The following is a 13,268-nucleotide window of genomic DNA, read 5'->3' on the forward strand; positions in this document are numbered from 1 at the left end:
GAAGACATAACTGTAAATGTCTGATTGATTAAATGACATCCCCTCTAAGAAGCCTTTCCTGATCTCTCCTAGCTAGCAAGGCCTTTTCCCTCTACCTTCTCCATCATCCCCTCCAACACAAACACATACAAATTACTTTGTATGTTTTTGGACAGAACCTAAGATTTCACTGACATGGGTAACTCCTGGTAAGGAACTCCCTCTACCAATGCAGATCATCGTTTGCTCTACAACTCCAAAAAATGCCTATATCACTAAAAGATTAAGTGACTTGCCCAGGTCACCCAGACAGTGCATGTTAAGAGGCTGAACTTCCTCATTCACAAGCCAGTTCTTTGTCCACTACTACTATCCTGCCTCTCACTGTGTATTTTCTTATATATGTACATGTTATTTCTCCCATAAAGTGTAAACTCCTTTAAGGCTGGGATCAAATTTGGTTTTTGCCATTGCATCTCTAGAGCTTGATACAATGTAGGCCCTGGCACACTGTAGGTGCATAATAAATGCTTGTGGATTAATATTCATTATGAAATTTACCTTTCAAGCTTTTGATGAAAGAGAATGGCCAAGGCAGGCTACTTTTTTCTTTTTTGGAGGCATCTGGGGGTTAAGTGAATTGCCCAGGGTCACACAGCCAGTCTGAAGCTGGATTTGAACTCAGGTCACCCTGACTTCAAGTCTAGTACTTTGTACCCACTTCACCAGCCTAACACAATATTATCCAACACAGGAGAATACTTACCAAAAGGTTATGAAGACAAAGTTTAGTAGACACTGCTGTCAACTAAAAATTAATTCTTTAAGCAGAGCTAAGTAAAAGCTTTTTAGTTTTGCTTTAAGTAAGCATGATCCCACATGATAAAATAAATTTAAAATACATTAACTCTTGGCTTTTCTTCCTTAACTTGGGCCTAAACAGTATGCCAAACCCATTTGTATTTGGCTTCAACATTAATTACATTCCATTTCTTAATATACACCTTCTCCATTTCATCTGGTTTATTAATGCAGGCAAACCTCGTTTTATTGTACATTTCACTTTATTGTGCTTTGCAAGTTATTGTGATTTTTACAAATTGAAGGACTCTGTGGCAATCCTACATCAAGCCCAACTTATGGGCACCATTCTTGCAACAGTATGTATTCCCATCATGTCTCTGTGTCACGTTTTTGTAATTCTCACAATATTTCAGGCTTTTTTATTATTATTACATCTGCTATGGTGATCTGTGATCAGTGATCTTTGATGTTACTATCGTAATTGTTTTGGGGTGCCACGAACCACGCCCATATGAGACAGCAAACTTAATCAATAAACGTGTGTGTTCTGACCATTTCTACCCGTCGTGCCCCCATCTCTCTCCCTCTCCCGGGCCTCCCAATTCCCCGAGACACAATAATACTGAAGAATATTACAGAAGCTTAGTTGACAAAGCAGTAGCAAGGTTTTGCGAGGACTGACTCTAATTTTGAAAAAAGTTCAAATGCTATCAAACAGCATCACATGCCACAGAGAAATCTTTCATGAAAGAAGGAAGAGTCAATCAATGCTCCAACCTTCATTGTTGCCTCATCTTAATTGTCACAGCCACTCCAACCTTCAGCAACCACCACCCTGATCCATCAGCAGCTATCAACACCGAGGCAAGACCCCCCAACCAGCAAAAAGATTATGACTCGCTGAAGGCTCAGATGATGGTTAGCATTTTTTAGCAATAAGTACTTTTTAATTAAGGTATGTACTTTTTTTTAGATATAATATGATTGTACACTTCAAAGATCACAGTATAGGGTAAGCATAACTTTTATATGCACTAAGAAACCAAAAAACTTGTGTGACTCACTTTATCTCAATATTCAGAACCCGCAACATCTCTAAGGTATGCCTATATTATTAAATTTAGTTTACAATCTCAAATTATCCATCAGCTGAGTGACTGGGGGAAGCAACCAAGGATAGTAGAAGGGACAGTTATTCTGAGAATAAAAACCTGATCTCATAACTTCATGTACATCATAAAGAATACGAGATATTCTTTTTAAAAAATACAACCCTGTCTGTACTGGGATTACAAGTACTTATCAATGAAAGTGGGGGGCTACCTGTGAGAGCCCGACAACTTCACTTTCAGAGCTGATATATAAAGTGTCAATGAGTAAATGCAAACAATCCACCTGCCCAAGTTTTTCACTTCTGCATATACTTATGTGTATATGTATACGGTAAACTTAAATAAGCTGAATATTTAAAAAATAAAAATTTTAATGGCTTATCACAATCATCTGTTTCTCGAACATGTTTTACAAGTCAAATGTTTATGGAAACAAGCACAATCAAACAGTATTTTATATTGTCACACAAATTTATTTTTTCTTGATAAAATACACAAAAATGCAATCACTTCCATTGCAATCAAAAGATGAGTTTTATTTTTAAAGGAACAGGTATTCTAAACATTTTAAATTCATTATAAATTGAACTGCATAACTCTGTCATGCAATAATACAGTGTATTTATTACTGGCACTGGTCTGCTCTATGTTCTATGTATTACCTGTCCCTTGAAAGGTCTCTTATGGGGGCTTTATTTTTTTAAACTATGCAAGTTTTACAATCCAAATATTTTTAAAAATGCCTCCAGTTGATATTTTATCTACCTGACAAAACAGTAGGCACACAACAGAGATGAGTCAGTAACAGGAAAAAAATGTAGTTGGATGAGCATCAGCCTAGGTGTACAAGGTGCATCATAGACACATACCGTGTAAAGCACAATAGATTGGCTCCTCCTAGACTTGAAAAATCATGGGCTTGACTTTTCTGGTACCTAAAAGATTCTATCTTGGGAGAGGTGGGTTGGGGAGAAAGGTTGATAACCTCATCACAATTCCCCCATAAAGTCCAACTGTACAACACAGATTTATATCACAGAATAATCATTTATGGATTTTGGTATGAAGAATTTTAAAGTCAATGGTCGTAAGAAAATACTATATAGCTACATTTACAGTTTAAAACATACAAAGACGCAAAGACTAAACTAGGTGGGGTTTTTTGTACTCTCCACACAGCCTGTATTTTCATCTAAATTACTACAAAAATGACACTCAAGTCTTCAGTTTCAACATCAAGAACTTGCCTAAGCAAAAAGGCTTTTTTATACTGAAATTGTACCATCCCATTCCTTTAACCTTGTTTGAGGTCTTACTTACAATAGCATGGATAAAAAAGGACATGAACTGCTATGTTTCATCATCCTTTTTTCCCTTTTCTGTTTGTATTCCCTAGAAAATAAAGGGCTATTCCCTTATTGTTCAATGTGTTTTCACAGGGTATGAAGCTGAAATTAGCTGGTTTTTAGTGGTGCTAGCACATATTTAAAGTTCACATTCATATGATATCATATCCTAAGACTTGGATTTTAGGCATTCACTCAACTTTGATGCCTCATAAGGGGAAGTTTTTAACAAGCTAGAGGATTTCCATGTTTCTAAGGCCTGAAATAGTGAAGTTCCATGTTTAGCTAGAATAGAGGAAAAGCAACAGCAAGTCTCCTGCATGTGGGACTAGGAAGATTGAGCATTTTGACAGTTTCACAATTAATCCTCACAATACCTGTGAAGTAGGCATTTCTCTGGTAATTTTTAAGGACAGGAAAACAGAAGATCAGAGCAAGAAATAATAATCTGGAGAATTATAAATCAGGGAGTTCTCAATCCTTGTAAGGCAGACAAAATTAACTTTCTCTGAATACTGACCAATCCATAACAACAATCAGACACAGTCTACCTGATTTTTTAAAAAATATTGTTACATCATAACCAACATCTTTGAAAAATACAGCATTTTTCTGGAATCTGCTTGGGTCCACAGCTGTCACATGTGAGCTAGCAGATGGTAAATGCAAGACAAGGAACCCACTATACTTAAGGTCTGGAAAGTGACAGGGGAGATTTCTAAAGATGATTCATAAAGGACATCTGTGTATTGTATTTGTTTAATAATGTGGCAATGCTTATTACCAGAGTGGCAGAATGGATAGTCAGAAAGCCTTGGAATTAGGCAGACCGAGGTTCAAACCCGGACTCTGACACTTATTGTCTATGACCATGGGCAACCCTCAAAGGTTCTAAGTAAGTCACAGACCAGTTACTGATCTGAATTCAGTGGAGTTTCCTATGCTGATGAATTATAGGCCAAAAACCCCAGTTTATATAGCACTATGTATTTTGAAGAACTCCAAATTCATTTCTGAATTGATTCGCACTACGTCCCTATGCCATTGGTTGATATTGCACCCTTAAGTGAAAGAAGACAAAATGAAGTCCCCAATTATTTCACTGATTTTTTTAAAAAAACACCCTTTTTTTTTTGCCAGTCTTTGTGTCTATTATAATAACACCAGACTTAGAACATCGTGTGAGGCACACAGAAGGTGCTTTAACAAAAGTTCACTAAACGAATGTATGTATGTATGTATGTATGTATGTATGTATGTATGTATGTATGAATAAACGAACAAATGAAGGTTGGGTTCAGTCCCCACACCACCACCACTTGACCTCTGGGATTCAGGTTTTAGAGTTTTTTCTGTAAAATGGAGTTAGTAGTGCTTTTCCACTTCCTAAAACAGAGAGATAGTATGAGGATTAAGGAAAGACCATACATATAGACTTATTTTGCATTTTAGTCAACCACTATTTTTTTAAACTGTCCAAACAAATCAGAATGAACGTCTTTAAATCAATGTTCTTCAATCTGAGATTGCTTGGGGGCCCCTGGCCCTATGCCCAACAACACATAAGACTAATCTACCTAATGCCCACTGTTTAACTATCTACTTCCTATTCAGTGACCTATACCAACGATAGGGGGAAGAATTAAAGGGAAAAAACAGGAAAACTGCATTCTTAAAGGGAAGCATAAACATTTGAATTTAAAGTATGAATTATTTGCAAATAAATTATGAATACACTTGTGACCAAATGTGGCCAGTTGTGGCCTGAGGCCAGACTGGAATGAAAGAATAAAGTTAAAGATTAATTTACTTTGTTTCATCCCCCAAAGAGCAATCCCACCACAACTCTCCAGAAAGAGACATTCAGCTGTGGTTCCCTATGTATCAACCCTGACCCCCAAAAAATCAGTAGACTCTTGCCTTCTTTTAATTAGAATTCAGAAAAAGCTTATTCCCTTAAACTTAAATGCTTTCCCTGAAAAATCATCTTTGTCAGTACTAGTTGGAATAGTTTTATTAAGTGACTCCCTACTGAAAGGTAGGCAAGTGTCATGGTCCACTCAGGGAACAACACTATGCAATAAATAAGCTTAAACAAATCTATTATTTTCTTCTATTTCAGTTTTAATCACAAGTCACTACCAGCAACCTTTGGTTGTTTTGGAATTCTGAGCATTTTAACATATTTTAAAAATAGAAAAAATAAGTTAACTATAGACTTTATCCTTTGGCATTCTAATAACTGAAGTCTACGAGACTAGTCAGAGTAGCAAACTGAATCATCCCCCTCTGACAATGTCAGTTTTGTCTCAGTCTTGGGAAGACTATTAGAAATTAGGAGTCACATTAAACTTACAAATGGGAAGGTAGTACCATAGGTTTTAGACATGGTCTTGGAATACTGAATTTAATTCCTTAATGTTAGGACAAAATAAATGGTAAACTGAAAAACTATTTTTAAAAATTAGTATTATCTTTGTTGTGTGGATGACTATTTTGAGACAAAGGGAAGATGGCTCTACATTTATTACGCTTTAATCGTTATAATTCATGTCATTATATTTTAGGATTGGGAGTTTTGAAAAGTAATTTTGAAACCATACTCCTAACTAATATGCTTCAGTACCCAATTCTGATATTGTATGTGTAGCATGTTTATTTAACAATTACTTATTTTCTATATAATGACAACACTATGGAATCTTCTTTGTAGAGCTGTGATTTACATGAGATATTAAGCAATAGTGAGGCTCTGGAATACCCTTTTATGACATAACTTCAAACTCCACAGGACGATTTTTAAAGCTCTACACTCTAGAATAACTTAAATGATCCACTATAAACAAATTCCTGAATTCTGTTTGACTATTTTAGTTGATTTCTAAAGAATTATTTAGTTAATTAACGGAAAGTTTGTCTTTAAATCGGTCATTTCATTGTTGTATTGCTATCAAGGACAATGGTGATTTCAAATTAACCACATCAGAAATGAAATCTGTTGGCTTTTTAAATCTTGGATGACAGAGTGAACAATCTAGTAATACTGAAAGGGGCTGGGAGGTTGGAATTGCAAAAAAAAATTATTATATAATTTTTCCCCTTGTTTTCAAAACTAACGTTGCTGTTTTAAGGGGAAAATAGCTACTCTACGAGGATGGTATCCACATTTTCTTGCGTGAGATCGGATCCTAAAGTACATGATGAACCTAAATGATCTTGAGACAAACTAGAACTTTTCAAAGGGCCCTCAGACCAGCTGTTACAATATGGCTGAAATCTGTGGGCCACTGCATTACCAAAACCTCGACACCGGTTAGATCTATAAGGTTTACCTTTGTGCGTGTACATGTGCTCCAGCAACTGGCTCTTCCGGAGAAACTTATGACCACAGACAGTACAGCTGATTTTTCTTTTTCTCGAGAAAGAAAAGTTACAGTTTAATTCCACTGGTTCTGTGTCTTTAGAGATCAGAGACAGCTGACTGATCTGTAATGGTTCGATGGTGCCCCGGTTTGAGTGGTCAGGCTGCGGCTCATTTTCTTTAACAAGGAAGGTGTTGAGCCGGTGGCACTCACTGATAGCCTCGCTGCTTTCACTGATTGGATGTACTTCCCCAAGGTCATTACTTTCTAGGATGGAGGCTGGGACACCAAAAGGAAGGGACCCAGACACGTGCGTGTGGAGATGTTCTCGTAAGTTATTCCGTGAATCAAAGCGTTCTCCACAGTAATGGCACAAGTGAATTTTGACTCCACTTTCAGTAAAAGTTGGGCCCGTCACCTCTGAAGGTGAGGGGTGGCTCTGAGAGACGACAGATTCAGGGTCGCACCTTTCTTGCTTGATAGATACTGGAGGCTTCTGGAGCTCCTCCAGTGACTGGGAAGAAGCATGAGATATCTGCTGGTCCGGAGTGCCATCATCTAGCCCAATAGCAAGAGAGAGTTGTAACTGCGGGTGGTCACCCTGGGCAACGCTTCTGCTTCCATTGCTATTGGAAGGGTTTTCTTTCATCTCTAGCCCTTCCTTGGTTGTGGCTTTTTGTGTGGTTGAGATTTGAATCCCATACAAATTTGAAGACTGCACAGTCTCTGGAGAAAATACTTGGTTCATTTCTGTGGCAATGTGAGAAAGGTAGTCTGCGTGAAGAAATCGAATCCCTTCTTCCAAACGGCCATGATCCACAGTTTGCTTTGGCCCTTTCCCAGTGTACATAATGTGCAACAAATAGCTGAATATATCAGGTTGGATGTCAGTTGGTTGTATTTTTATGCATTCACTGTTTAAGAGAAAAAAACACAAAATTAAATTTGTCAAAGTAGACAACTGCTCTGGCCCATGTTTAACATAGTTACTTTGATAAAATGACATAATGTTAAGCTAAAGGTACTTCTTTACAATCATACCAGACTTGGAGATCTCACTGCATAGAGTAACCCGAATTTATACTTATCACTTCCAGGTCCCACTGGCAATGAAGACATTTATTTGGTATCACTGTCATGTTTCTGGTTCTAAAAACTCAAAACTGAAGGTAGGGTATAAAGACGGAAAATTTTAATAATTATTAAACTGGATTCATATCTGTCTGTAAATTATCTACCTGTGATGACATCTGTATCTATATGTTTGTGATTGCACTAGCATGGGTTGTTTCCAGGGAAGAAACTCTGTTTACCAATAACGATCCAGAAACTGCTCTGCCACTCTATTCTGTGGTATACTTGACAGGTGAAGTGACTTGCATGGGGTCACATAGCCAGTACAAGTCAAAGGTTTGGATCCAGGTTTCCTGACTCCAGGGGTCAGCGCTCTATCCCTTACCTACACCAACACCCCACTAAGATATAAGGTAAACTATCCGCTGAACAAATAAATGTATACAGCTGTAATAACTTACAAAAAGCACTTTCAAAAACCCCACAAAACACCTAACCTTTTAGGTAAATTTAGCATTCAAGTAATAGAAAGAAATTAGTGAGATACCTAAAAACTGTGGGGAGCTGCCCACTTCCATCCCCAAATGAAAGGTTAATAGTAAAGGAACTGTTGCTGGCCAAGGTATGATGCCAGTGGTAGACTTATTTTGTTCTTCATGAGTTCCCTATTTACTTCTTGAGTTGATTTTCCTGAAGTAGGTTTTTATCTGCACTGTGTATTGGCATGCCTTCATGCTCCTGGGTTCCTGGTCTCTACAAGACCTACCCCAACCAGCCCCATTCTGGCTTTGGCCCACACCCAGCAGGGTCTGCTGGGAGCAGGTTTTATGCCAGTTATGAGTCCCTCTATTCAATGGAGCTACTGATTTCGCTGATGTGGATACTCCCTCAAGTAGTACAACTTACAATCCATCCATACCTGCTCCTATGAGAATCTGTATCTTCCTATAAATCAGGCCTGCACAACATACAGCCCGAGGGCCGCTTGCAGCCCGCCAAAGTGGCCCACAGGCAGCATGTTGTGCAGACCTCTTTTTTATCCTCTACATTTTTCACTGGCCTCTCAAAATCCTTTGGTGGGCCATGTGTTGTGTGGGCCTCCATAAATCCTCCAAAAAAGATCTAGCGACTCAATACAGTGAAAGCCCTTCTCTTTTTAACATTTTGTAGGTACTAGTACAGAGTCAAGCTATCCATCTATGATCTCTCCCTGTTATTACATAACTGGTCCATCCTCATTTCTGATGGCAAATGTACATTTCCAGGATAATATCTTTTACACCACTTAATTCTATTAACTAAGATTTGCCAGTTATACAATAAAAAGTCGCTATATTTCAAAATCTTAAAAACTCTCCTAGGATTTTAAAAAATGGAGAGAAAAAACCAAAATGAATACCAGAAAGCCAGATAAGTGGGACAGCTTTGAAAGCTATCAGTTGATATTGCTCTCTCTGTATGTATGTCTGTATGTATGTATGTATGTGTGTGTGGGTATGAAACAGGTCATAAATATACACACATATATGTATAATACATCTTTTTCTGTTCTAATATAAGGCTTAAAGCTACACTAAGACTTTTTAAACACCCTGGATATAGAAAAGTTCATTTCATTTGGTTTCTGAGTTCAGAATAAAAATAAATTTTAAAAAAAGGACACCTATGGACTATAATCAAGGCCACATTTGTTTGTTTTTTTTTAAAGGACCAATCATCAAAGGTACATCTGATATGTAATGTGATAAAGTATGATTCTGGATGACAAAAACTTGTAAAAGTAAAAATCTCTCCTAGGAGGCTAATCTGAAGGCTAATCTTTCACTTCTAAAGTGAAAAAGTTATTCTATGCTAGACCTTGATAAAATCAGCTAATAATAAGGATTCAGCAAACAATGAGGAGGAAGAGTACTGGATTTAGACTCCGGTGACCTGACTTCCTATCTTGGCTCTGCCACTTGTGTGATGCTGAGTAAGTCACTACTCCCCCTTCTGTGCCTCTATAAGGGAGTTAGACTAGATGACCTCTGTGGTCCCTTCTAGTCTAAATCTATGAGCATAAGGTTTTATCACTTAGAAACACTGATACTGTGAAATTAATTCCTAATTTCATACAAGGTTTCTTTACTCTTTAAAATAACCCAGGTCACTGCCAAACTGGGTTGAATTTAAATCAATAGTTAAATGATTTATCCAGGGTCACATAGCCAGAGGCTTGGATCAAGACTTTCAACATTTCAGAGGAATTCCTTCCTCCGTCTTTCAATGTATCTTAAAATCAAATCATATCCTTTTGAGGAATGTATTTGCAGATGTATATATGTTTTTCTGTGTCTGTGTGTATACACATCTGTTGTTGATGAGTCATTTCAGTCATATCTGACTATTTGTGACCCCACTTGGTGTTTTCTTGTCGAAGATACTAGAGTGCTTTGTCCATGTTCACACAACTAATATCTGAGGCCAGATATGAACTCGGGTCTTCCTGACTCCAGGCCCAGTACACTATCCACTGTACCACCTGGCTGTGTGTATATGTATGAAAAACTTTGACTCTGAAGCAAAACTTAGTTGTAATCATAGAGAATTACTGCTACATGAGTTCTTTGCTTTCTTTATTTCTTTGGAAGTCATTCTTCACATTTTACTGGTGAGAGAACTAATATATACCTACTACCTAAAAGAGATGTTGGAAGAACAAGAGATAGCCTATAAGAAGGACTTTAAGCTCCTTTTGAAAGCCTTCATCTGAATTCAAGGTGTTACCATAACTATTATAATGGAACCATATTATAGAACATGATTGATTATGGAGTAGAACTCAAAAGGCATGTCTATATTAGACCCAACTGGGGAGTAACGGAGTCAAGTTTTAGTTACTATAACAAAAAGATGACTCTTTAAAAAGATGATAATATAATTTTACTAAGTGAGGCAGTCCCACATCAAGGTTCGCATCATAAGGTACAGCATTATGGTAGAATTCTAATGATTTCTAATACTAAAAAGTGTTCTGATTTGCAAAAATATATCCTTACCTGCAGAATATGTATGGTGATACACACTTTCCTCCTCTGGGTAGAGAAGTGGTAGACTAAAGGTAGAAAATATGGCACAGACCATCAGACGCATTTGCTGTGATGGCTTATTGTCCTTAACTTGTCCTTTGCTATAAGGGAAGGTCCTATGGGGGTACAGGGCTTAAAGGAAATGACAGTTGTGTTTAAAACAAAAAAAACAAAAAAATTAATGAATAAATAGATACATAAATGCTTATAACCTTACCTGGTCTGGTGAATAAATATCATTTTGAAATAGTTAGAAAAAGCAGCAAGGACAGCTCGATGAGCTTTGAAGTAAACATCTCCAATGGCCACTGTGCAATCACAGAGAAAACCAAATTCCCTCTGCATATTCAACTGTTGCAGGAGGACAAGGCTATGGCCAGCAGTATCCATGGTGGCTCTGAGAGAGAGAGAGAAAAGACGATATGTATATGTATGCTTAACAAAGTCAGCTGAATTTTCATGCAATTCAGTTTATTTCTCTTGCAGAGATTACAAGAAACAGAGCAAGGTGCTTACCTTCCCCTCCCAAACTGCTAATCTTTAAAACTGCTCAATACTGGTAACTATGCCACAACTGGATAATGGTAAATTTTTTCCGATACAAACTTGTTTAAAAATGTTGATATTGGTATGAAATTCAAACTGCCTTAATTAAAATTACATTTTCAAAAAAGAGGTTTAAATTATCAGTCTTTCCTACCTATCTCTTCTTCCCACCTATAAATATAACACTTTTCCTATCTCATTTCACCCCCATCATCTCATCCAAACACATTTATTAAACAATAAATTTCACACGGCACTGTGAAAAACTGCATAATTAGTGCTACAGAGAACAGATTGATCCCTGCTCTTTAATTAAAACAATACTTATTCCATGTAAAGATTCATTCATTTAATAATCATTTATTAAGTACCTACTATGTACCTAGCAGATTAAAAAAAATGAAACATTTTCCTTTACTCAAGGAACTTAAATTATATTTGGGAGGGGGGTACACACAACTTGGAAAGGCAGAAAGGAAAATACATACATATACATACACACATATAATGTGTGTATATATACATATACATACCATATAAATATATGTATATATATATGTGTGTGTGTGTGTGTGTGTGTGTATGTATGTATATGATCCAAAATAATTTGTGAGGGCACAGGTTACTAGCAACTAGAGGATTCAAGGTATGCTTCCTGCAGGAGGTTGGAAGGAGTATATTTTCAGGCATGAGGAATAGCCAGTGCAAAGGAATATAGAAAGAAAATGGAATGTAGCAAATGGAGAATAGCAAGAAGGCTAGTTTGGTAGAAACATACAGCATCATGGAGAGCAATGTGTAATATACCTGGAAAAGTAAGCTAAACACATAATGAGTAGCTATATGATGCAAATGGGACTTCCAGGTCATGACATTTTCTCCATTTTCTCTCAATAACTCTCAAAAAAAAATCCAAAAAAGGAATTATACAGTAGAGGTAGTGTAATTACAGCTGAGTTCACAGGAGAAGAAAGTAAGATGATGACTGCTTGAGAACGCTTAATCCTTAAGGCAATTTTAGCAGTACTTCCTCACCAGCTGCCACACAAGGGCACAAGGACAAGGGACACACAAAGCCAGACATGGGTTGTGCTTGAGAATTTACAAAGGGATTCTTCTCTTACTGAACAGATTCTGCCAGGAAGTAGGCATTAACTTCTGCCCAGCTACATGGGAGGGGGTTGAGTCAGTTTTGCATTCCAGCCTTGAAGGTACTCTGACCTTATCAAAGGGAGAGAAGTCAGAAAGTGAGTGAAAGGAAAATATAAGGAAAAAAGGCTAAAGCTGCCAAAAATTTCAAGAGGAAAATTCTATTAGAAATTAGAAAAACAAGCAGACAAATCAACAAGGACAACACTAAAATTAGGATGAAACATTCATACTAAAGCCTCAAAAAGATTACAAACTTCTCAAAGAAATATTATAAGACAAAAGAAACTGAATCAATGCCTGATGAAACAGAGCCCCTTGAAATCTCCAGGGAGCATGCAACCACAAGAAGATATTCCAGAATGGCTCAAAAGATGAATAGAAACCATAACAGAAGTCAGAAGGGAATAAATGTCAGAATTTATGCTAAAACAAAATATGATCTCTGTATGAGCAAAAGATACTGATTTTTCAAAACCAGGAGAACATCATATACGATTACAGACACATGGTATCTATAAGGACTAACTTTGATAGACTTGGCTCTTCTCATCAATGCAAGTTTCAAAGACAGCTCCAAAAGACTCACGATGGAAAAAGCAATGCACATCCAGAGAAAGAATTATGGAGTCTGAATGCAGATTGAGGCAAACTATTTGCTCTTTTTTTCCCCTTCTTTTTTGGTTTCGTTTCTTCTTTCTCATGATTCATTCCACCAGTTATAATTCTTCTTTACAACCTGACTATTACGTAAATAAGCTTAATGTAAAAGTATATGTAGAACCTATATTGGATTACATGCAGTCTGGGCGGGGGAGGGGGGGGAGA

General features: G+C 37.1%; 1 protein-coding gene across 3 annotated transcripts; it reads right to left on the reverse strand.

The window, feature by feature from the left end:
• Window positions 1-2,351: 2,351 nt before the first annotated feature.
• Window positions 2,352-11,136, reverse strand: ZBTB25 (zinc finger and BTB domain containing 25). Of its 3 annotated transcripts, XM_036736942.1 has the most exons (3): window positions 10,963-11,136; window positions 6,574-7,517; window positions 2,367-4,627 (listed from the first exon to the last, which is right to left on the reverse strand). In XM_036736942.1, exons 1-3 carry the CDS (start codon window positions 11,133-11,135, stop codon window positions 4,575-4,577), a joined length of 1,170 nt encoding a protein of 389 aa, XP_036592837.1. In that variant the 5' UTR covers window position 11,136; the 3' UTR covers window positions 2,367-4,574. The 3 variants fall into 3 exon arrangements, with proteins under 3 accessions (XP_036592836.1, XP_036592837.1, XP_036592838.1); XM_036736941.1 differs by having other exon boundaries at window positions 2,352-7,517; XM_036736943.1 differs by lacking the exon at window positions 10,963-11,136 and adding an exon at window positions 10,716-10,795 and having other exon boundaries at window positions 2,367-7,517.
• Between the last annotated feature and the right edge of the window lie 2,132 nt (window positions 11,137-13,268).

The sequence above is a fragment of the Trichosurus vulpecula genome, chromosome 8 (assembly GCF_011100635.1).
Source record: "Trichosurus vulpecula isolate mTriVul1 chromosome 8, mTriVul1.pri, whole genome shotgun sequence".
NCBI lineage: Eukaryota > Metazoa > Chordata > Mammalia > Diprotodontia > Phalangeridae > Trichosurus > Trichosurus vulpecula.

Bases quoted from the DNA above. Each gene is read 5' to 3' on its own strand.
- ZBTB25 (XM_036736941.1), bottom strand. From the start codon at position 11,135: ATGGATACTGCTGGCCATAGCCTTGTCCTCCTGCAACAGTTGAATATG. The intron at 7,518-10,962 runs GTAAGGTTATAA...TCTCTTAAACAG, and splicing joins ATATTTATTCACCAGACCAG to TGAATGCATAAAAATACAAC.